The 26490-nt window shown below is 34.6% G+C and overlaps 1 protein-coding gene across 1 annotated transcript; it reads right to left on the bottom strand.

Annotated features, from left to right (window-relative positions):
• Positions 1-1221: 1221 nt before the first annotated feature.
• On the bottom strand, positions 1222-25976 carry LOC143637509 (uncharacterized; the record flags this gene model as incomplete). The annotated part of the gene is made up of 38 exons (XM_077104889.1): positions 1222-2355; positions 7563-7702; positions 7819-7926; positions 8536-8646; positions 8715-8810; positions 9104-9244; positions 10081-10182; positions 10790-10867; positions 11094-11240; positions 11449-11598; positions 11791-11910; positions 12469-12588; positions 12816-12935; positions 13165-13284; positions 13513-13659; positions 13753-13795; positions 13836-14026; positions 14233-14379; positions 14684-14785; positions 15151-15255; positions 15504-15608; positions 15789-15887; positions 16575-16694; positions 16779-16984; positions 18018-18195; positions 18749-18809; positions 19615-19724; positions 19811-19942; positions 20219-20389; positions 20630-20756; positions 20917-20954; positions 24149-24250; positions 24342-24399; positions 24481-24582; positions 25141-25287; positions 25359-25495; positions 25576-25725; positions 25800-25976. Coding segments are annotated over 38 exons (4677 nt in total), but the record flags the coding sequence as incomplete, so codon positions are not given.
• Positions 25977-26490: the final 514 nt, after the last annotated feature.

The raw sequence follows: 26490 nt of genomic DNA, 5'->3' as shown, positions 1-26490 counted from the left end.
GCTATAAGGTGGGGTTGTCTCTTTTTTTTTTCCTGCCATCTATAGCGACGGCATGTCGTCACCATAGAGTGAGCGGGAGAGGGAAAATGCCTGGCACCAATTAGAATAAGTTCATACGCAAACCCAATTCATAAACATTTGGTTAATAGTTCAGCTTTTCAAGTATGATTCGAACTATAAACACCCTTACATGCAAAAAAAAAGCCGGTTTATTTTCATAAAAACTAAAGCACAAATGTCGTACATAAACTTTGTGGAACGTGACTTTAATTTTAATATAGACTGTCAAGTGTAACTTAAACAACACGAGTAACACAGCCTCCTAGATGGTTAACATGCTCCTAAGGTTTTGAGTCGAGAATTTCAAACAAACCTTTATTTTGAGGATGTTACTTTTGTATTCTTGATGTGTTTTCACTTGATCATATGGGCCCATAAATGGGCCATTGCTCTTTATTATTAACTACATGTGAGTAGAGGTGTACATAGACGTGCACAAAATAACCGGTTCCGGAACCGAACCGGTGGAACCGACCCGAAACCGGTTCTAACCCATACCCGGAACCGGTTCCTGACCGGGTATAGGATTTCTCCTCTAGAGCCGGTTCCGGAACCGGAACCGACCCGGAACCGGTGGAAAAAACCCGGAGGAACCGGTCAAAAACCCGAAAAAAACCCGGAGGAACCGGTCAAAACCCGACCCGGAACTGGTCAAAACCCGGTCAAATACCCGACTATACCCGGAACCGGTTCCGGAACCGAACCTGGTTTGACTTTTGTTGACCATACCCGGAACCGGTTCCTACCCGGTTCCGGGTTTTTTAAATACCCGATTTGTGCACGTCTAGGTGTACACATGTAACACATCGGGCCAGGGGCACAAGCTGGTCCGGGTAGAGTCAAACCTGGTCAACAATGGGTTTTTGGCTCAAACCGGTTTCAGATTAAACCGGCATATAAGGAGAAAAAGGATGAAATTTGTCATGGTTTCAACCAGTCCGATACGGGTTTCATCTGTCTCAAGGTACAGTGTTACAAACTGCTTTTCAACCCTACTGTTCGATTCGTGTCGAGCCCAGTTTTTTTATGGGCCAATAACTGTGAGGCACCGATGGTTTATGTGATGGTTTAGAAAGATTTTTTCTATTTACATATTCATAGGCATGCAAATGAGCCAAACTAACAAGGACATGGTTTATGTTTGTTCGTTTATTTAACTTAGCCGAATAACCTAACAAACACAAACAGTTAAACGGACGATTTTTTTTCAAGTTCATTTGTTACAAAAATGAATGTGTTCGTTTATGCCCGCTCGCTAATTATTTCAAGCAGGCGTAAATAAATGAAAACAAATGAACCATAATGAACATGTTCTTTTTCATTTGGAAATTGAATTGATTACCCAAGTCTTCGTTCTGAAATATGATTAGAGAGATGGATTGATGCACAATGGATAGATTAGTATTATTAATAACTAACAAATAAATCTAAATACAATATAATGAACATAAACGGACGAACATAAGTGAACAAACATAACAAATAACAAATGTAACATAAATGATCGGCCGTAAATGAAAGTTTACTAAAGTAAATGAACAAATAGTCTTGATCATGTTTGTCCTTTTATTAGATAAACAAACTTTCCGTTGAACAGTTTACTTTAATTTTCGGTTTATTTACTGCTCTACATATTCGGTCCTTCAACCTTCTTTAAAGTTGTTCACTTTCCCACCCTTTCTTATTATGCTTTGAGCAGATTTAAATATTAAATACTTCTAACTGTATTCCAAATAACAAATGACTATTATTACTAATACTACTTGATTCTTATTTGAATTATTTGAAATATCTATAAATCTTACATATATATTCTAAGAAGCATATTTAAAACTAGTGGTCGATATTTTTAACAATCTGATTCACGTTTCAGGTCAGGCTCGGAATAGAAACATCGCAACCCAAAAGACAAACTTATTGGAGTGAAAATTTGAGCCTACCCAGACCTCGATTACCCAAAGTGACCCGATTATTATTTTCGATCCTCTTGGTGCTCGGACATAGATAAATTGCATGATGACATCGTTTTCCTGAGAATGAAATAACTGGCTGATTATTAAATAAGTTGTATATTTTGAAATGTAAGTAGCTAGCATTAGAAAATGAATACCTATATATATAATGAATTAGTTGTTATCATCGGAATCACTTGATGTAATATCAGTGGAAGAAGCAGAAGTAGTGTCGCCATAGGTGTTTTTGGTAATGAAACTTGAAGTTACACTTGAACAGCTGGATGAAGTGCGTAATATACCTTTTAGCTCTGTAAATTGGTCGGACATGCAGTACGTCACCCTGAGCCACACTAGATACACCTCGCATTAGTTTAAACGCCACATCACACATTCAAGAGGGCTCGAGCTAGGCTCATTTAGAGCTGCCTTTTTAAAGTTCGAGCTCGGCTCGTTTAAAGCTACATTTCTAAAGCTTGAACTCTGCTTGTGAGTTGTTTGTTATTAGACAATTAAGATTGTCTTATATATATGTTTATATTAGAGGGATTAGAGTGCAAATATATGTCTTATATAATCTCCTATTGTAATCATCGATTGACACAATAATACAATTACTGATTACCAAGTTTAACTTGGTATCAGAGCCTCCTTCCTGCCGTCGCTCACCAAACCCTAAAACACCGATTTTTTTGCCTTCCTCCTTCTCTTCAATACAGCAAGCTTCTACTCAGCCAAACAATGGCCCTTCTTGTTGCAATCACTACAACCGACAAAACAGCACACAACTCTCACAAGTTTGGATTCACTCTATCGCCAACCAATTATGGTTACTGGAAGGCAATGATACAACCGTTTCTGGTTACAAATAACCTGTTTGGTTATGTCGATGGAACCATACCGTGTCTAGCAGAAACAATACAAACTACTGCAACAGTCTCAGGTAAAGAAACAACCCCACCAACGTCTCAACCCAACCCTAATTTTTCAACATGGGTTTCGAATGATGCTCATGTCCGAATGTTAATTATATCTACCATCTCTGAGGCGTCGTTCCAGCATGTTCATGGGCATACATCTCGTGATCTTTGGTTATCACTTTAGCGTGCTTATGCTCCTCATACAGCTTCTAGAGAATATACCCTAAAAACCCAGCTTCTTAAACTGGAGATGAACCCTGATGAAACCTCCTCCGCATATCTGACCAGGGCTCAAGAATATTCTGATGCACTTGCAAACATTGGTGAACCCATGAAGGAGAAAGATCTGGTCATGTTAGTTCTCTCAGGCCTTAGAGAAGAGTACAACGGTTTTAAGTCAACCCTTCTTGGTCGTCAATCTACCATAGCCTTTATAGAACTGCATGCGCTGCTCGCTGACCATGATTATATGATCAAGAAACCAGCCGACATGTCTCTGAATCAAGCATTCACGGCTGTCACAAACAGCCGCACTTCTGCTGCCACTAATCCCACTTTGCCCACGGCTTCACCAGATCAATTTCAAGCTATTCAGCAGCTTCTGTCACAACTTGGTCTTCATGTTCAACCTAGTAATGCCCAAGCCTTTTATACTAACAGTTCAATGAATAATCGTGGCCGTGGACGAGGAAACTACAACAATAGAACTCAACGAGGAGGAAACCGTAATCAATTTACTTGGGCTTCTAATCAAAACACTGTTTTTGGCACATGTAACAGGTGTGGGATTGGTCACATTCCGTCTCAATGTCCTAACCGTGATCCTACAACTACGAGGACGAGACAATCACCTTCGGCCAACTTTACAGAATACCGCTCACAAGCATCAACGTCATGGCTTCCAGATACTGGTTCTAGCCACCATGTTGCACCAGATCTATCTAGCCTCGATAACTCGGACGCCTACTATGGTGAGGACAATCTTCACGTTGGCAATGGTAAGGGTTTACCCATACTAAATATTGGTCACTAAAAATTTTACTCACCAAACAAAACCTTTAACCTTAAAGACATACTTCACGTACCTGAAATAAAACAAAACCTACTTTCTGTTCAAAAATTTTGTCTTGATAATCATGTCTACTTTGAATTTCACTCTTCTTTCTTTGCTGTGAAGGACAAGTTTACACACGTTACCCTCCTCACGGGTCCAAGTAATGGTGGTCTCTATTCTTTTAGTCTTCCTCAGAGTCAACCTATTTCCAAAGTAGCTTTTTCTACCGCTCGTGCTTCTTCTACCACATGGCATCAAAGACTTGGACATCCACATCCAGAGCTTTTGAAGTTCATGTTATCTAAATATCATTTACCTTTGCAAAATAAATGTTCTAGTACTTTTTGTGATTCATGTTCTGTTGGGAAATCGTCTAAACTTCATTTATTACCATCTATTTATAAAAGTTCACACATTTTGGATTTAGTTTTTTGTGATGTATGGGCCGTGCTCCTGTTACTTCCTTTGATGGCCATAATTATTTTTTATTGTGTGTTGATCATTACTCTAGTTTTATGTGGATCTTTCCTTTGAAACTAAAATCTGATGTGTATGCCACTTTTAAACGATTCCTTGCAATGGTTGAACGACAATTTCAAACCAAATTAAAATATGTCCAAACTGACTGGGGAGGCGAATTTCGGAGCCTTTCTCCATTCTTCTCTTCTTTAGGTATCCACCATCGTCTTTCATGTCCACATACCAGTGAACAAAATGGCGTCGTTGAACGACGACACCGTCATGTGGTTGAAACCGGTTTAACTTTACCCGCTCAATCCCATGTTCCACAACGGTTTTGACACCGCAGTATACCTTATTAATCGAATGCCATCTCGAACAAACTCCAACACTTCACCCTTTGAACATGTGTTTAAACATAAACCCGTTTTCTCCTTTCTTCGGGTTTTTGGATGCTAGTGCTACCCTCATCTTCGTCCATACAATCGACACAAAATGGACTTCCGATCCACACCTTGTGTGTTTCTTGGTTATAGCACTGCTCATCACGGCTACCGGTGTTTCGATCCACAAACTGATCGCCTTTACATAGCCCGTCACGTTCGATTCAATGAACAATCTTTCCCATTTGATAAACCTCCAACACCTACATATTCCAATCCGAATCCTGACCCCTACATCTCCTCATATCCCATCCCTTCTCAGGTTCACACACCTTCACCAACTACAGCCGACTCTCAAGATCAAACACCTATTCCTACTCCAACACCCACAGCTCAGGTCGAGCCACCTCTTATCCACACTTATCACCGTCGTTCCAAAGTCACAAAAATCAACCAGCCTCCCGCTAACAGTGACCAAACCAGGACCACAGCCCCCTGACCCATCTTTTCCGTCTAACCAATACAATAACCAGCCCACTAGTGCTCAGCCTACTCGCACCAGGCAAGCCAATTTACGTCCCAATCCAACACAAACCAAACCCTATAATGCTACCTCATTCCATACCCAACACTCTTCCCTCGAAACCGAGCTCGCAACCTTTACTATTGCTAACAGGGACCCTCAGTGGCGTCATGCAATGGCTGAAGAGTATTCAGCACTGATGAGGAATGGTACCTGGACATTAGTACCACGTGTCCCGAATTCCAATGTGGTTGCTTGCAAGTGGGTATACAAATTAAAAAGGGATCAACATGGGGCAATAAAACGATATAAGGCACGCTTAGTTGCTAAAGGTTTTAACCAGGCATTGATTATCAAGAGACATTCAGTCCAGTTGTCAAATCCACTACCATACGTGTTGTTTTGTCACTAGCTGTTACACAGAAATGGTCTTTCAGGCAACTCGATGTGAAAAATGCCTTCTTACATGGTGATCTCAAAGAGACAGTTTATATACAGCAACCACCGGGGTTCGTTAATCCTAATAAACCAAACCATGTTTGCCTGCTCCACAAGTCTCTATATGGGCTAAAGCAGGCCCCTAGAGCCTGGTTCCATCGACTGTCTACAGCTCTTCATTCTCTTGGTTTTCACGGGTCCAAGACGGATCCTTCGTTGTTTATTTACTCTCACAGAGGCACACTTTTGTACATGTTGGTCTATGTCGATGACATTATTTTGACCGGAAACAACCCGCAGGTTATTGACGAAGTGGTACATAGTCTTAGCAAATCTTTTCCCGTTCAAGACATGGGCCAACTGTCTTATTTCCTTGGTATTGAGGTAGTGCATAAAGGGTCTGATCTGATTCTTTCACAAAGAAAATACATCCTTGACCTTTTACAACGTGCGGGCTTGTCTACTGCAAAACCAGTTACAACTCCTATGACACCTAATGCCCATCTAGCTCTGAATGATAGTGTCATTTTTAACAACCCTGTTAGATATCGCCAGATTGTGGGAGCCCTCCAGTATGTCACTTTGACACGTCCGGACATTACCTTTGCAGTTAACAAGGTGTGCCAATTTATGCACTCTCCCACTGAAAACCATTGGTCTGCAGTCAAGCGAATTCTTCGTTACTTGCAGGGAACCGCTGAGTACGGTTTACACCTCATGCATAGGTCGGCTACAATCCTTCATGCCTACACAGATTCAGCCTACCATTCCTTGACTGGTTTCTCCTATTCTGACTGGGTCGGGTACCCAGACGACCGTCGATCCACGGGTGGATATGCGATCTATCTCGGCTCCAACTTAGTATCATGGTCTGCACGAAAACAAAAGACTGTTTCTCGTTCCTCAATTGAGTCTGAATACAAAGCCCTTGCTGATACTGTAGCTGAGCTCACATGGCTTCAAACACTACTTCGTGAACTTCGTGTTCCTGTCAAGTCTGTTCCTACTTTATGGTGTGATAATCTTGGTGCTACGTACCTGTCAGCTAATCCTGTTTTTCATGCGCGTACAAAGCATGTCGAAGTTGACTTTCACTTTGTCCGAGAAAAGGTTGCCCAACGAGAACTTACAATGCAGTTCATTTCCACTGACGATAGATTGCAGATGTGTTCACCAAGCCACTATCTTCACAACGATTTCTCCTGTTACGGTCCAAGCTACAACTCGCTTCCCGGCCTTAGCTTGCGGGGGAATATTAGACAAGTAAGATTGTTTTATATATATGTTTATATTAGAGGGATTATAGTGCAAATATATGTCTTATATAATCTCCTATTGTAATCATCGATTGACACAATAATACAATTACTGATTACCAAGTTTAACTTTTGTCAATCTTGAGCTCGGCTCGTTTATTATTTTTTAATCATCCGATTATTTTACTTATATAACTTTAATAATTACTTAGATATATATTTATAGTTACAATTTTTACATATAATATATATTATTTAATTATTTTTATCACATGTTTTTATAAATATATTAAATACAAATTATATATAAAAGCTAGTTTAGGTTGCAAGCCAGCTCGAGCTCGTTAAAGCTCAGCTCGGTTTGAGCTTTTAACAAGCCGATCTCGAGTAGCTCACAACTGACTCAGCTCGTTTACACCCCTAAAAATTTAATGCCCCTAAATATACAGACAATAATGTTATATACTAATATAAAAACAAATAACAAACTCAAGCTTAACCAGAGAATAAATCTTACCTATCTAAGGCATCCTGAAGTTGAAGGACTTTTCTTTCGGTTTCTGCCAACCTTTTACGTTTAAGTTCGGTTGATTCTAGAGCTTGATTGTACTTTCTTTCAAATTCATCAGCTCTTTGTCGCTCTGAAATCACGAAAGCCTGCATGCATTATAAGTACATAAGATCAATGTTATGGAAACTATATAACATTGGAAATATGGTTGAAATTTGAAAAGGACCATTGGAGTTAAATACATCATTGTAACTAACATTACCTTCAACTTTTCCAGATCAGCAGTTAAGCTTTGAATCTTTTTAATATCTTCAACAGATGATTTGGCTTTTTTCTCAATAGACAATGCTTCTGTTGGAGACTCGCGTTCCTTGAAAGATAAGGTAATCTTATGTATATTAATGTATAATATAATAATCAAACTTACAATATAGAATTAATCTCATATATACCGTTAAAAGCTTGAAAGTTTTCATATATATACCCAACTTCAATGAATTTTTACTTAATGAACATTCTACCTATTTCCATTATATTTGTTTAAAACCTATTTTTTGGTACCTATGGAAAACTATGAATATAGACTGTTTCTTACGTCTGTTCTTTTTAATGTTTGTTTTTAGCAGAAGTTGTTTCATTCCTATATCATGTATGCATGCTGTAAATAAAAGTTACATATAATATTTTGAGAAAACCATTATGAGTAAAAATTAAAAAGAAAAAATAACTTAGAAACGGGTAATTAAAATAAATTGAAGTTAAAAATGGACGAATATGAAATTTCAAATGTTTAATAAAAATAAGGGTAAAATGGTCATTTATTAAACTGTTTATAATAAATTGGGTATATATAATATTTTAACTACTTTATAAGGGCATATATGATATTTTCCAAGTTCGTAGGGGTATATAATAACGTTATGTAGCAACTATATATTATTATACTATTCATTGTTTCAAAATCATGAAGAGAGCTTACCTTTCTGTCAGCTTCTTCCAACTTTCGGCGCATAATATCCATTGATTGCAATGCTTCAGCATACTTCTTTTCAGATTCATCTGCTCGTTTTCTCTTAGATTCTAATAAATCCTGCAACCCAGTATATACAATATGAATAATTCACATAAATGTATTAATTAAACTAACAAATGTATTACCTTAAGATTATCCATCTCTGCAGTTGATCTTGCAGTCTCTCCAGTGTCCTTTGAAGGCTCGGGTTTCTTGGCAAGCGTTGCTTCATTCAATTCATTCTACATAATAATATAACTATAATTTTAACTATACAAACACAATATTTTTCATATTTTCTACAGACAAGTCACAATTAAAATCCACATTAGCACTATGTATTCAGGTATTTGAGGCTATAATTAAGAATCAAGATTTGATTCACATGTTTATTTACGTCACTTACCATGTGCTTTGATATATGTATGCATCTAACTTGTATTTACTTGCAATAAATTATCTCTACAATGTACATATTTGCCACAATTTTACAATGGGCTAGAATAAACCAGTCATAGTCTTGAAGTTGAAATACCCTTCTTTCTGCTTCTTCAAGTTGATGTACCCGTCTTTGTGTTTCTTCTAACTTTAAACGCATACTTTCGATTGTTTCTAACGCTTCAGAAAATTTCTTTTCAAATTCATCAGCTCGTTGTGTCTCTGATTCTAATACTACCTGCATGCCATTAAGTATGCGATATGAGCAATTTGAAGATCAAAATAGGAAGATATTTTATGTAATCAATATTATCATATTTATTAATTAGCTAAGAGTTTCTGAGCGTGATGTGGTGGGAATGTTGTACATGTATGTCAACAATCTGACCTATTAAAGCACTTACGAAAGTTGTTTACCATACCAAAAGATACTTTATTTTGACTGCAACTCTATTTTCAATAAAATTTATATCTGAACGTTGAATAAAAAAAATAAATATCATTAGAGTTTGCCCGCACAATGCCACAAGAATGTTGTACATGTATATCTACAATCTGACATTCTGACCTATCAAGGCACGTGCGAAAATCGTTTTTGATACCAAAAAATATGTTATTTTAAATACAACTCTGTTTTCAATATCATTCAATGTTGAGAAAAAAGAATAATAAAAGCATTTGTACGTTCAAAAGATTTAAATATATTAATGAAGAAAAGTTATTAAAGAAAAATAAAATTAAATGATAACTGAAACATTATTCAGAAACTAAATGGGTTAAGTATCTATATGACTATATCTAGTATAATGGTTGAAACAAACACTTAAAAAAAATTGAAAGTGTTAAAGATGTGTATTATTTATAGAAAGGGTTGAAATTGAAACTTAAAAATTGGCAAATTGAAATTGGTCAAGTTACTACCATTCATGGTTTGAAAAATGTTATATATATAATTTAATATTTTTATTAACTAACCAAAATATGGACAAAGACGTTAACTTATATCTTCTTGAAGTAAATCAATTCGGATAACCACGTTGTCGAATGAAAAGAATTTAATTAAAGCAACATTACCTTGCAATTTCCTAGTTCATAAGTCAAACGGTCAATCTTTTCATCAGATACTTCAGCTCCATACTCGTATTCCTTAGTAAGCAACCCATCTTCCACTTCAGTCTGCAATATAATTTAATTATATATATTTTTATATGTAAATACAATGTCTTTGCATTTTCTGCCAATCAATCACAATGACATTCCACACCACTTGGTAGCAGCCTAATTTGCATTCAAGAATTTGAGGTTAAATTCGGGCCCACTTATTTTATGCTCAGCAGTTCTTTTGATCATCACCTGCTGATACTGAAATTGCCCAACTTTTTATTTTATTTTATTTTTATTTTTATTTATTTCTTGTAAATAGTTTTAGTATATAGTTTAGTATTTTACATTACTGCAAGTTCACAAAGCTTCATCAAATGCTTCCATTGCAGACTCACGTTCCTCAGCGAGCTACGCGTCTTCCATTTCTGTCTGCATGATAAGGTAATTTTATATTTCTGCTTATACAAACAAAATGTCTGTTTAAGTTTGTTTAAATATTAGCAGTAACAGACTGACAAGTGGTATGCATTCATCTATTTCATGTGTCTACATATCCATTATTTATTACATGGCACATTAAACTACTTATACAAATGAGTGAGATAGTTACAAGACCAAAAGTGAAAGCTAAAAAATATATTAAGAAAGTTAGAATTAAATAAAAAGTGGGGCATTTTACCTTAACATGTGTAACTTCTGGGCTTTTATTCAATACAGACATTGCCACGTCAGATACGTCCATTGGAGACTCATGTTCCTGGACAAGCAATTCGTCCAACTCAGTATGCATGAAAAGTAAGCTTTATATTTCTCATTATAAAAAACTTAATTTATTTATATGTTTGTTAAAAAAGTGATAATGGGTTACATTTTTAAAGGTCAAAGTACTGGATCAAAATGACAGTTTTGTTCCACGTTTTAGTGGTTTGAGTCCGTTAACTCTAACTTTTGAAGGAAAACAAAATTATACGTAATCAACATACCTTTTGGTTCTCTTCTTTTGGGGTTAAATTGTTAACATTATCAGTGTCCTTCATAGAATTAATGGCCTCTTTTGCAATGGACAAAGTTTCATCAGATGTTTCTGGTGCAGACTCACGTTCCTTAACAACGGTTGTATTCAATTCAATCTGCATGATAAAATAAAATTATATTAAGATTATTGATATTAAACAGAGACCCAGTTCTTTAATCTATCTTCATTTCTTTTAACAATTACACAAACAAGAAATACAGAAGTAAAAGGGCCAAAAATGACACTTCTAGATCACAGTTTAGTGGTTTGAGTCAATTTACTCTAAGTTTTAGAAGAAAAGAATTTTTACTAATCAACATTACCTTATGGCTATCTTCTTTTGGGGTTAAATTGGGAGTATTATCAGCGTCCTTCATAGAATCAATGGCTTCTTTCACAATGGACAAAGCTGGATCAGATGCTTTTGTTTCAGACTCATGTTCCTTAACAATAAACGTGTCATTTAATTCGTTCTGCATGATAAAATACATCCATCTTTAAGAATTTGAGGCTAAACGCAGACCCAATTCTTTAACACATAAACCTTTCTTTAATAATGGCATAAACATGAAATATATAAGTAAATAGGTCAAAATTGACACTTCTACAACACACTTTAGTGGTTTCAGACGGTTTCCTCTAAATCGACATTTAATCAACATTACCTTTTGGTTCTCTTCTTTTGGCGTTAAACTTTTAGCATTATCAGCGTCCTTCATAGAAACAATGGCATCCTTTGCAACGGACAAAGCTGAATCGGATGCTTCAGTTGTAGACTCGTGCTCCTTAACAATTAATGTGTCATTCAGTTCCACAAGCATAATAAAAAATATATTTTAACAATATGTGGTTAAACACACCCAATTATTTAAACTATTAAATAATAATCTTGACTATAAAATATCATTACTACCATATGTTTTATTTTATCATTAGTCTTATTATTAAGTTGGTTAATACGGTAGTTAAAATATTAGTTATGGGTAGTTATTTAACCACCACTTGAAAAGGTGTCTTGGTTAATTGTGTCATTTCCTTAGTAAAAATACTACTGATAAACAATGTCGGGTGGTCATGATCTTTTATCAATATATTGTGTTTATAAATATTGTCTTCCAATTCCTTGACCCGTCGTATATATCAGATTCATTGATCTTCCAAATTACTACACAATTCGATCCTGATTGTGTAACACAGTCCATCTACATTTCCTTTAAATATTACAAAAGCATAAATATCTATAAGTAAAAAAGCCAAAATCACACTCCTATGCCACATTTTTGTGGTCTGAATCAGTTTGCTCTAATTATAAAATATAACAAAATTATACCTAATGAACATACCTTATGGTTCACTTCTTTTGGGGTTAAACTGCTAATGTTATCAGTATCCTTCATAGAAACAATGGCTTCTTTTGCAACGGACATAGTTGCATCAGATGCTGCTGTTGCAGACACACGCTCCTTAACAATAAACACGTCACTCAATTAGATTTGCATGATACACGAAACTTATATCTAAGATCTCAAGTTAAACACAAACCTATTACTTTAATCTATTTACATTTCCTTTAACAATTACATACATATGAAACATGAAAGTAAAAGGGCCAAAATGACACTTTTATACCACATTTTAGTGGTTCAAATAGTTTTATTCTAAGGAACAAAATTATATTTGTACTACATACCTTTTGGTTAGCTTCTTTTGAGGTTAAACTGTTATTATCAGGGCTGTCCTTCACCGAATCAATGGCTTCTTTTGCAATAGACAAAGTTGCATCAGATGCTTCTGTTGCAGACTCACGTTCCTTAACAATAAACACGTCATTCAATTAGATTTGCATGATACAATAAACTTATATCTAAGATCTCAGGTTAAACACAAACCCATTACTTTAATCCATCTACATTTCCTTAACAATTACATACATATGAAACATGAAAGTCAAAGGGCCAAAATGACACTTTCTATACCACATTTTAGTGGTTTAAATCGTTTTTTTTTCTAAGCAACAAAATTATATTTAGTCTACATACCTTTTGGTTAGCTTCTTTTGGGGTTAAACTGTTATTATCAGGGCTGTCCTTCATCGAATCAATGGCTTCTTTTGCAATGGACAAAGTTGCATCAGATGCTTCTGTTGCAGACTCACGTTCCTTAACAATAAACACGTCATTCAGTTAGATTTGCATGATACAATAAACTTATATCTAAAATCTCAGGTGAAACACAAGCCCATTACTTTAATCCATCTACATTTCCTTAACAATTACGTACATATGAAACATGAAAGTCAAAGGGCCAAAATGACACTTTCTATACCACATTTTAGTGGTTTAAATCGTTTTTTTTCTAAGCAACAAAATTATATTTAGTCTACATACCTTTTGATTAGCTTCTTTTGGGGTCAAACTGTTATTAACAGGGCTGTCCTTCATCGAATCAATGGCTTCTTTTGCAATGGACAAAGTTGCATCAGATGCTTCTGTTGAAGACTCACGTTCCTTAACAAACACGTCATTCAATTCGGTCTGCATGTTAAAATAAACTTATATTGGGACTTCAGGGTATTGAGATTAAACACTTAACCAGTTCTCTAATCCATCTATATTTCCTTTAATTACTACATAAACATGAAATGTAAAAGTAACACAGCCAAAATCAACACTTCTATACCCCATTTTAGTAGTGGTTTGATGTTGTTTACTATAATATTTGAAGGAACAAAGTTTTATTTAATCTATATACCTTTTGTTTCTCTTCTTTGGGGGTTAAGCTGTTAATTTTATCAGTGTCCTTCATAGATTCAATGGCATCTTTTGCGATAAACAAAGTTGTATTAGATGCTTCCGGTGTGGAGTCACGTTCCTTAACAATGAATGCGTCATTAAGTTCAGCCTGCGTGATAAAATAAATTTGTAGATAAGATTAGAAGGTTAAACACAGACCCAATTCATTAATCCATCTACAGTTCCTTTTTAATTACACAAGCATGACATATATACCTAAAAGGGCCAAAATTGACACTTCTATACCACATTTTAGTGGTTTGTATAGTTTACTCTAATTTCTAAGAAATACAAAATTATATTTAATCAACATACCTTTAGGTTTTCTTTTGGGGTTAAACTGTTAATATTATCAGTGTCCTTCATAGAAATAATGGCTTCTTTTGCAATGGACAAAGCTGCAATAGATGCATCTATTGCAAACTCACGTTCCTTAACAATAGATGTGTCACTCAATTCGGCCTGCATGATGATAAAAGTTTGCATTCAAGAATCCAATAAGCACAGACCCAATTCTTTAATACGTCTACATTTCCTTCAGTAATTACATAAGCATGAGATAAACGTTCCTATTGATGGGACCAAAATGACTTACTGCATCTCACTTCTCATGTGGTTTGATATATTGCTAGGTTAGTTTCATGATATTAAAAATCGTGTGATTATTTGCAATAAATTTTACTTATACGTAACATATATCCCATTAATTAATTTATGGTGGACCCAAAAAGCAATTGCATATTTGTAGTTATAAAGTTTGGCATACCCGTTTTTCCGTTTGTTCCAACTTTGTTTTCATTGTTTCATGGACTTCAGCAGACTTCTTCTCAGAGTGATCAGCTCGGTGTCTCTCTGATTCTAATAAAGCCTACATGCCAGTAATGTATACAAAATGAGGAATTTAAAAATCTAAAAGAATTGAAGATCATCATTCACCATTCAGATTTTCGCATATGATCCCCATTCCCTACCTTATATGCAATCATAATAACCATAAAGTTTCCCTTAAGAATGATGTATACAACATCGGAAAATAATTAACGGTTGATAAGATGTGATGCAGCTAGAACTTCGTTTCTTATCAAGTATTTTAATATATTTCTTGTTTGGTTTCATCATTCCATACATCTCATTCTTGTTTCAAAAAAAAAATATTATACCTACAGTATACATATATGCTATAAATTTATGATGGAATAAACAAAAGCAATTACAGTCTTGAAGTTTATGTACCTTTAGATGAGTTTCTTCTGACCTCATAACTTCAATTGTTTCCTGGGCTTTAGAGTACTTCTTCTCACATTCATCAGCTCGCTGTCTCTCTGAGTCTAATAAATCCTGCATGCCAATAAGTACATACAAACTCTTAAAGAGCTTTATACAAAAATTCAGAAAATTTTATAACAATATAGCTTATGTATTGATATTTGAAACATTATTAGTTAATATTTTGGACAAGAAGTGTTTCTCAGTAACTTAAAGGTCACATGTTTTGATTCATTATTAGGCCAGTGGCCAGCCCATTATGTATCTAGTTCTCACATTAAGATAAAGTTAAAGTAAAAAAAAAATAAAACCAAAATTACCGTCAATTTTTTCACTTCTGCAGTTAAACTATCAACCTTTTCCACGTCAGATCCCTTTGTAGCACCCTCATGTTCCTTGGCATGCAATGCTTCTTCCAATTCATTCTGTTGATTAAGTAACATGTATTTTAAGGAAAAGATTACATGATTACAATGATGTATCTACTTATCTTTTGACCATGTAATGAAAGAGAACAAATGACACAGAATTACTTTCTTGTGTGACTTAGCCCATGTTATGAGCATTATCACTTCAAGATTATCCTTAAAGCAGAGTAGTGTTACCTTTAGACGTGTTTGTTGATCTAAACGCTGTGTGAGATCTTTCACTTGTTTTTCAAGCTTTTCCTTCGCTTCTTGGAGTGCACCATTATCCCTTGCAGCCTACATATGTTAAGGATAAGCAACTAATGATGTCATGACTGATGCTGAATCAGTTTTATATTGAGAGAAATAGAAAAAACAATAATGAGAAACTAGAGTTTCTAAATGTCTTCAACATCTTATGTAAGGGTTGATCAGAATCAGATTACTAAATTAAGAACAGTTCTGAATATATTTACTTTAAAGATAAGTAACACTGAGCCATCAGCCATTGTTTGAATAAATATATTCATTTATTTCATAATACTACAAGTAGGCCTGAAAATGAACCGAGCGTCAGTGAGCCGTTTGGTTGGAAGTTCGTTTATGTTCTTTTATTTAATAAAGGGACAAACATTAACAAAAAAGTTGGTTCAATTAGTTAAAAGAATGACCATGAACACATGTCCCGTTCTTTCATCTATGTTCATGAAAGTTCGTTCATTTAAATTCGTTTATGTTCGTTTACGTTCGTACATTTACGTCCATGTATGTTTGTTTAAGTTCTTTAAGAACACAAACAAATACAAACACGCCCAGTTTCTTAGCAAATGAACACCAACAAAAAAAACCCGTTTGTTTAATTGTTCATATTTGATCGTTTGTTCAATTAAAATTAAACAAACACACATGCTCCATTTGTGTTCGTTCGGTTTGTTTACAGGCCTAACCACATTGAATGGCAACCCTTCATTAAATGAAACATACCATCTTTAATCTACGAAGCTCTCTCCTTGCAACTCTCCCCCTCCATCCACATTGAGTGGCAACCGTTGCCTTTGTGAGTTTCTTATACTGTTTATACTCTCTATGAGCACGCCATTTGGCCTACAACAATATCTGACTCGTATTAGAGAAAAAAAATTGAAACTATATAGATTTATAAGAAGTGTGTGTGTGTCAGGTACCGACTTCTAATCTAATAGCTGCATTATGTCGCCTTTTGCGTCCAAGTTCAGAACGAGCCGCTATCGCTCTCAGAGCTGTCTGGATGAGCACGACAGCATGTTGGAGTCTAATGTAGGATGACCTCAATGTGTATCGCCTAAAATTAGATTGGATCCTAGTTGATACGCTTCGCTTTTTCATATCATCATATATCTTAGCAGCAAGCTTTCCTAGTAGAAATCATCCAAAAAGTGTATATGAAGGGTAATGAAGCTAAATACACTACATACCATCATATATCTCAGTGTCACGTGGCGATCCAATGCATTTTGATCCCAAAAGCGGATGTGTGATGCACAAAGCACGCGCATCACGCATGAGAGGTGTTCATTATTTAAAAAAGAAGCTAAAAGCTATATTTTTGGATAACATGTTAACTTTTAAACACTGAAATATAAGATAATTTCATCATCTTGAGCCAGTTTTGTTCAATTGATGGTTTAATCTGTTCAAAAACTTAAACACATTGCTCATCCGATGGTTGGATTTGTTCAATTAAACTTGATGCACGTGATGCGATCTCTTCACTGCATCATGTGATGCGCGCCTCTTGGGTCACCCAAATATGAAAAAAAAAGGGGGGGAAATAGTGTATAATAACATTAGAGGAGGGAAAGATAGGTAAGAAATAGGTCAAACGGGTTCAAGTTAAACATGTGCTTTTGAATGCTTGTTGAGTCGGGTCACCCACAAACAATCTTTTGTCCATTTCTTGAACTTTATATATAACTAACTTCAAGCATGTGCTTGGATTAAGTCCCTAAACTTCTATTGTCTTATTCACACATATAAAAGGGGGTGGATATTTTTGCCTAATTTATCAATTAGTTAGTAAACTTTATGTGTCTTATAAGAAATCCACCTACTTAGATTATGTTTGAATAAGAGGAAAAATTTAGGTAGTGAACTACTATAAAGAAAGTTAGGGATGTATTTGATAACATGTTGAAAGCTGGATGGATAATCCAACATTAACCCTATTGAATATGATCATGAAGACTAAGTTATTAAAAGAATCATCCAAATTTTTGAACAAAGCATATTAAAAGGATGCACGCATTAATAAACTGCATGTCACTTTCCATCTATTCCAGTTGAACAAGTTGATATAATTCACCGATTTTACCCTTAAAGATCAATAACAACCCGGATCACCCACTTTTAGGTCAATGTTTCATATATGATTTAACTGAAAAGACAAACCTCTGCATAGAGTTTGCAATGCAAGCGCAAGATTCGCCATAGCAAGAAAACGCTTTCTAAGAAGGTAACTTCTAGTTGTTCTTTGAATATAAATGGTTGCAACAGTAAGCCTTTCTGCTCTACGTGCATCTAATACAGCCATGTGACCCGCTCGAAGAAAAACTTTTGTTTTTCCAATCTGCCAACTCATAATACACATTTATGGACGAATTAAGCAAAACAACCCAATGTTAAAGATTCACAGTTATTAACATTATAAATCTTGTTTTAGGCTTGTAAACGAACCGAGCATTCAGTGTACCGCTCAGCAGAAAATTTGTTTAAGTTTGTGTGATAAACAAACGAACATGAACATGTGTCTCATTCATGCATTTATGTTAGTGAGCGTTCGTTTTTTTATGTTCGTTCGTTTACGTTTATTAATTTTTACATTTAACTTTTAAGGCCCGTTACAATATAGACTAGTACTAGTTTTAATAAACTAGTATTAATCTTACCCTCCTCAGACCCTACCATAGCATTGCTATTGGTGGGATATACTGAGTACGATGATGATGATGACTAGTTTTAATATGTTTTTAAGCCCAGTACATTGTTGTTCACATTTACTTTTGATTGGTTTTAACTCAGTTATGTTTGTTCATTTCGTGTTCAATCTTTGTTCAACTAGAGTTAAACAAACAGAGCGTTTACAAGCCAACTTGCTTGTAAGAAACCAATAACTTTATTACCTGATATCCCTGGAGTCCAGCATCGTTCAGAATCTGTTTACATGCATCCTCCTTATCGTGACTGTTGAAATAAGTGATTGTGATAAAATCTACCTTTTTTAGAATATATTTAAAACGCGGAGAAAATTGCACAGATGGTCCCTCTAGTTTGTCCATATTGCATGTATGGTCCCCAGATTTTAAAAGTTGCAGACTTACTTCAAATTTTTTTGAGATGGTTGCACGTTATTCCCTATTGTTAGTCCCAGTTAGAGCATCTCCAATGATGCCTTGTTGGCACCGTCTGGGAATGGAGAAGATGAGAGAGAGAGAGAGAGACAACCATCCAGGGAGGCGAACAGTTTTGTGAGGGAGAAGAGAAGGTAGAGGAGAGAGGAGAAAGGAGAAGTGATGAGAGGAAGGGATGGAGTTGACGTGGACCTAGCGGCGGGCGGTTCTTGGCATTTATTAACTAGTGATGCTCTTAGATTTAACGGAGAAGTGACGTCATGTGAGGGTAATTGTGAACCCTGATAAAATACTTTTTCAAACACAAGAATTCGTAACGTCAATTTCATCAGCTTCGATCGGATCAAAATCGAAGGTTTAGTGCAACGAAGGTAATGAAGTCTACGCTAGGAATTTTGGAGTTAGAAGAGTATTTTAATAGGGTTCTAAATTTAAAAAGACACAATTGCCCTCACATGAATGGCACATGGCATCACGTTTTCGTTAAAAACTACGTGGGATTAACGGCGGGGACTAAACGTGCAACCCTCTCACAAATGCATGGACTAAGTTTGCAATTTTTAAAATCTAGGGATCAAACTTGCAATATGGTCAAACTAACCATTTGTGCAAATTTCTTATAGATGTATTTGGCTTACTTGGCACGCAAAACCTCTGGAACAAGAAGACCAAACCGATGAACAAATTCAATAAAACTTTTGTGGGTTGGGTATCCAGCACAGCTGATACGAATAGCTTCTAGAACCCCCTGCATGAAGTGCAAGAAACCCATTTTGAATATGAGTTCAAGAAGTAAAACTAAAGCTTAAATCATTTATTTACTATTTAACTCACCCCACAACGTAGTTGATGAAGGATGTTGAGATTCTCAAAAACTGCAGGTTTAAGAAGATTATTTGGCTTCACACATCTAATGTAGTGTGGGTGTGTGGAATTCAAAGTATCCATCAATTGTTGAAGTTGTAGCTGCATTGATTAATAAAGAAACTGGTTGAAAATCTACCTATACTATTAAAACAATACCATTCTTCCACATGTCATTCAACTAAAGTAGCCAACTATGATGTCAACTAATACCATTACCATTCCCCAGTCTCACATTAAAGATGTTAAACGGTTATATACTAAGCTTGTTCCTTCCTCTATCTTTTATCTTCTATTTCTACTTCACTTTTTTAATCTTTTTTAGAAGCGAACTTTTTACCTCATAAGTCATAGTTTATTACTTAACAGCAAACTTACTTTAAAGCGAGAACCGATTGATGAGAACTTTGATGATTTGGTTGCATCCTCACGTAATGGCGGAAAAAGCCCTGATACAAAAGAGCACTTGGAAGCACTCAACAAATCTTGTTGTTCAGGAACAACATAATCTTTGTTTTTGTCTAGAAATTGATCAGACTGATAGTGAACCTGAATATTGACACAAAACATATGCTTTAAAGTTTAAACATTTTACAGTGTTGTTGATAACAAGTTAAACCGCTATTAAAAGTAATTGAAATAAAAATTTTCATATGGGTTAAACGGTTCAAAAGTAGTTTTTATCATACTTAATACATTAATTATTTACAAAATCTAAAAAGGACCCAACCCATTTTCACTTTTATCATAAGAATTCTTTCCTAGGAGATCTTAAAATTTGTGGACTACCTCTCCAGCATAATGAGAAATGATGAAATCCGAGCGCGCTAATTTTGGTTTGATAAAACGTTTGTTACTTTTGAATGTCTGATACAGCTTCTGTGCAAATGTATCAGGAGTTGACTTGGGAAACATACTGGAAAAAGAATTAGTCACTTGTGAGCTAACGATATGATATGTACTCTAAATTGTGTAGACCTAAAGTAAATGCATATAGAACATGAATATAAACACACACAGGTGCATGTAGAGATATCATCAAATTTGCATAATAGCATGAACATAATGTTGCTCACCATGCTTCATCAAGTAGAGAAATGATCCCACCAGGTTTCTGAAAACAGAACACAAATATTAGTTTAGCGCGTAATATCTAAGGTTTTTCAGTTAGAAAGAAACTATATGTTGGACTCATCTTGCTTCCAACATTCTTCCTGTCTAATGAACCTCCTACTTCCTCTCTCTCTTTCTGTATATACAGATATAAAAAACATACATATACATATATAGGGGATGGTTCAAGAGAGAAGATTTATTGCAAGAAATGAAAGAAGTTAACAAGAGCCCTCGATTAAGAATGATCAATGGTTAGTATTTGTTGTGGCATATTAGTTGTGGCGCCACATTAAAATCCACCACACTTCACGGGGGTCAAACACAAATTCCCTTTCCAGAAAAAAAACCTTCCATCTTCAACCACGATACCATATCAAATTGAACAATCATAATCATCTAAATATATCAACGATTTCTGAAATCATTCTTGTATTGAAGATCCGTCATCATGGACAATTATAAAAGGGGTTATCTTCATTAATCATAATGCTAGGGTTTGGGAAGCATAATCGTCGCTGATGATATTTTTGACATCAATCGGTCAAGGTTTTTACAGCCATGACGGTAAGATTCAGTTTATATATATTATTTGTGTCATTCTATTCTCCGATGTAGGTAGGCGTAGTTTTTGACTTGTTTCAACTAGTGGGTGTGGATCCGATTGGTTATGTTTGCCGTCACTGGAATTGTCGTCATTTACTGGATTTTTGTTCATGTATGTTAACTATTGTGTAGGTCAAAACAAAATAATTGTAGGTTAATATCATGGGTTGGTGAAGTATATTGCACACTGTCTCCTACACTGTAATTGATGGTTCCTAAACTGCACACATGTTTCCTACATTGTAAATTACTTCATAAACTAAAGTCGCCATCCCTACACTAAATTCATGTATTAAATATCCAGTGGATGATTGAATTTTTCATGTATTAAATATCCAGTGGAGGATTTAGTTTTGTTTATGTATTTAATATGCTTGTGTAGCTATTGATGTTTGTTTTAGTTCATGTGTATGTATTGATGTATTGCAAGAAGTGGAGAACTCTGTATTGAAGTGTAGGTTATGTAGTATTATGAAATGTAGTGTGTTTTTTATAAAATATATTTGTTGTGTGTGGCCGCACCTCAGTTGAGTTTGAAGAAAGCCATGTCTCATTGTTTATAATTGTGTAGGGTATTTATGTTTTATTGTGTATAGCTTGTGCAGGGTAAATGTACCACGTGGAATGTTTTATTGTGTTTTATTTTTTTATAACGGTATGTTAAGTTTGGAATGTATCATTTTTTCCACGTGTAGTTCGCGTACATAGATTGTTTTTTTGGCATGCAATACATGTTAACTAAGTTTGTCTTTTTTTATACGAACTCAAGTAATTGGTTTGTAGAGTTGTATTAAATATTTCTGTGTATGTATAGATTTTTCTATGTAGGTACGTATCTTTATGTGTATGTACAAATCAATCTGTGTGTATTTATAGCTTGTTCAGCGTAGGTAAATTTACATTTTATTCATACTTTCTTTATGTAATTTGTTGTATATTTTTTTTACAGTTACTAGTATTTTTAACATGCAATTGTTCCGATATTCTTTCTTAATTATGTGTAGGATATGCAAGTTTACAGGGTAACAGTGTAGGTAATTTATATTCTGTGTAGGAGTGTGTAACTTCACTATATTATTTGTGTAGGTAGTCGAGATTATGTTTAGTTGTATATAAAAAGTTCTGATTATGGTTTCGCAGAAGACTCGACTAACTAGGATCAACAACTATTGAAACTTATACGGAGCATCGATAAGAAATTCGGGTCGTTGTTTTGCACAGAATTCAATGAAGTAGGATTAACAACTATTGAGCTTAGGTAAAAAAAAGCAAGAAAAGAAAACCCGATGAAGATCTTACTCGCAAGCAAAAACATGAAAAGAGATGATATATTAAAGGTTCTTGGTTCGAAAGAGGATATTGAATATATATGATTTTAAAGATTATGCAAAGATTGAGTTGATTGTTTTGGTATGGTCAAAAAGGACAAAAAATAATGTTTTGTTGAATGTTGATAGTGTATATGATTTTGCATGGTTTGAAATTTATTTTGTATATAATATGTGTAGGAATACTATTCAATGATGTATCATCGTGATCATTTTAGTTGTGAATCAACATGTAGATTCAATTGAATTATGTGAATATTCAACCCAAATCATCATCTTCAGTAATCGATTTACTTGTGAATCAAAATGTTTGATAATGGAAACCCTACATTTTGTTGGAAGATTAATCATTTATAAAACAAAATAATATATATATATATATATATATGATAAAAAGAAGCGTGATTAATTGAATCCAAAATAATTTTAATTTTTTTTATTTACAGATTAATAAAGAAATAAAATAATAATTTAGTAAAACTGAAACTACCAAAAATCATTGATAGTTACCAAAATAACAAAATTGATATGTTTCCTATTATACCCCTTCATATAATTAAATAAAAAAAGTAAAAGAAATATCCGATTGGTTGTTTGGACTTCTCACATTTCTTGCAATAATATCATTTCTTCCTTGAACTTAAACCTACATATATATATATATATATATATATATATATAGAAAAGAGTTCAAATAAAAAACAATTGTTTTGTGAGAAGTGTGAGAAGAACTTTAAAATAAAACAAACCACCTAAATATGACACTATACCATGTAAATAGGAAACGATACAATTATTTAGAAACTACCAATCTCAACCACTAGATCATAGATCCAAGGGCCTAGATCTATTCTTATTCTTCTCACAAAAATATTGTTTTTTACATTAACCCTACCCTATATATATATATATATAGAGAGAGAGAGAGAGAGAGAGAGAAAAGGGTTCAAATAAAAAAAAGTTGTTTCCTATGAATGGTAAGAACCAATAGAATTTTGACATTTAGCATTAAAACCTATGGTGAAAGAACAATTATAGGAAACTATGTCGGTTATAATGGTGAAAGAGTAATTGTAGGAAACTATGACGGTATTTTGTAATTTTAGATCTCAACCATTGATTGATATGATCCAACGGCTATGATTTATTCCTAGTCTTCCTAGGAAACTCTTTGTTTTTAGGATAACCCTTCCCTATATATATATATATATATATATATATATATATATATATGTGTGTGTGTGTGTGTAAAAATAGGAACCTTTTCGATGAGATCAAGAATGTCTTTGTTGTCTACAAACTCTATGTAGCTCCAGTTAATTTCCTCTTTGTTGTATACATCTTGCTGCATCCTGAAAACATGCTGTTTGAAGGGGACAAATAATATGGAAATTAATACCAATACACGATCACAAATAGAAAATTAACAATTTGGGAAAGAACATAGGTCACACCTGATTGAAATGTTGTTGCAGCTTCTCGTTAGTAAAATTAATATAAAACTGTTCAAAACTGCACAATTTAATAATGAAAATCAAGTCAATGTAGAAACAATTACATTAATAACTATAAGTTCCAAAGCATAAAACATACCTATTGGTTTTAAAGCTCTCGAAGCCGTATATGTCAAGAACACCAATCAATGAACTTGAATTTGGGTCTTGCCCAATTGACACATTAATTTTATCCACCAACCTGTAAATATGAAACATATATTATGCAAATTCATTAAAGGTGGCAATTTTGACACTAATAACTTATGCATGGGTCCAATTCAGGTAGTGTTTTTTCTCAACTTTGTCAAATAAAAAATAAAGCTAAAAAGGGGAGTTCAAACGGTTTACTGCCACTTTACTATATTAGTTATTATTGTATAAAAAAATTGTGACTCGTATATTGTAAAAGTACTGTTCTTACACTCACAAATACTGTACTGACTATTTATTAGAATTTAAAATGAATAAAATATTGTTTGCAGGGAAATCCAACGTATCCCATTTTGCTAATATTAAAATATGACCTGTTTCAAGCCAAAAGGTCAGTGCGGTAATGTAGATCTGTTCGGTTCATCGGTGCGTTCGGTTATTTTCGGTGATGGATAAAGGCATAAGCCGCATAACAAAAACCGAGCCGAAATAATCGGTTTTCACAAAATTCAGAAAACGAACTGTCGGTTTTGAGTTCGGTTCGGTTATCTCGGTTTAATCGGTTACAAGTTGGTTAATTCGGTGAAACATGAACAGTTGAAATTACCAATCAAATAAACGAGAATATAAGGTCTTAGCCAAACCATCCCTGCTGAGAGCTGCACCCTCCGGGTCAAGGCTTTTCTTGATAACTTCTTCCAGAGTCACCATCACACGCTTCAATAAAGCGTCTTCCAATGCATGAGGATCACACCTATACATACAAACATATAAACACACATACGTATATCCACCAAAAAAAAACATAAACAGAAAGAAACACACATTGGTAGCTCGGCTGTCGTTTGCAGATGAAATTTGGATTTCTCATCTTTCAGAATTGCTGAATCAACGTCTTCCCCTTTGGAAAATGTAGAGTTACCAAGATGTAAAATTGAAGCCACAACTCTAAATATTGCATCCTGAAAACCGCAAAAGAAACATAACTAACGATTCAGTTTGAAGAAAGATAACTAACAATTCCATTAGAAGATGTAAAAACCTGTTCCTTTTTGCTAATTCCAACAATATCCATGGCTCTACAAGTGGCAAGATAATCATGGGCATCACTTACACCATCAAGTTCGAAGCAATTTGATTGATTGAGATAGTGAAAAGACTTAGGATCTCCCAGTTTATATTTCTTAACTTCCTTGAAAGTTATGAAAACAGTTAGTTAACAATCTTTAAGTTATTAGCTAAAGTTTTAGTTACATAACTAACTACCTCTGGAGGTGCTGCACAAAGGAGATAAAAACAGTGATAATTGCGTTCAGGATCAGATACTTGGCAAACACGAGATCTTTCTAGAAGGTATGTCCGGATGGCGGCTCCAGATATTCTTCCGAATTTATCAAACTGAAGTTCAACAAATTTTCCAAAACGGCTGCAGCATAACAATGGGTTGATCAAGATATTTTAAGCCAATGCAAATAATATTGAATGAGTACTAGAGGTGGCAATTTAAACCCACTTGGTAAAAACTGGAAGGTCAGCCTTGGTTCAACTAAGCAACAGCCCATGAACTCCTTTCAAAGTAGTTGTTTCACTATCCTGAGTTCATCATATGGGTTGTAGGCGTTTTGTTTTGTTTTTTTGTTTTAGAGTAAAGTGTCATTTTTGTTCTTGTGGTTTGGCCAGTAATGCAAATTTAGTCCAAAAAATTTAGTTTTTGCATATGAATCCTCCACGTTTTCCAGTTTCTGTCAATTACATCCAAATCACTAACTCCATTAAATTTTATCGCTAAGTCAGGGGTAGACATGTCTTTTCACTCTTTCTTTATTATAATACTTATCTAAGTGAACTGCGGTTTTCGTTCCTATGGTTTGTCCTAATTTGCAATTTTAGTCCAGTAGTTTCAAATTTGTAATTTTTTCCCTATGGTTCATTTCACTTGCAATTAAACTTGAATTCC

This window comes from Bidens hawaiensis, unplaced genomic scaffold (genome assembly GCF_021521415.1).
Source record: "Bidens hawaiensis isolate Kalapana, Puna unplaced genomic scaffold, B.hawaiensis_p1.1 tig00008321_1, whole genome shotgun sequence".
NCBI lineage: Eukaryota > Viridiplantae > Streptophyta > Magnoliopsida > Asterales > Asteraceae > Bidens > Bidens hawaiensis.
Note: the sequence above shows the minus strand (reverse complement) of the source record. Positions and strands in the feature narration are given on the sequence as shown.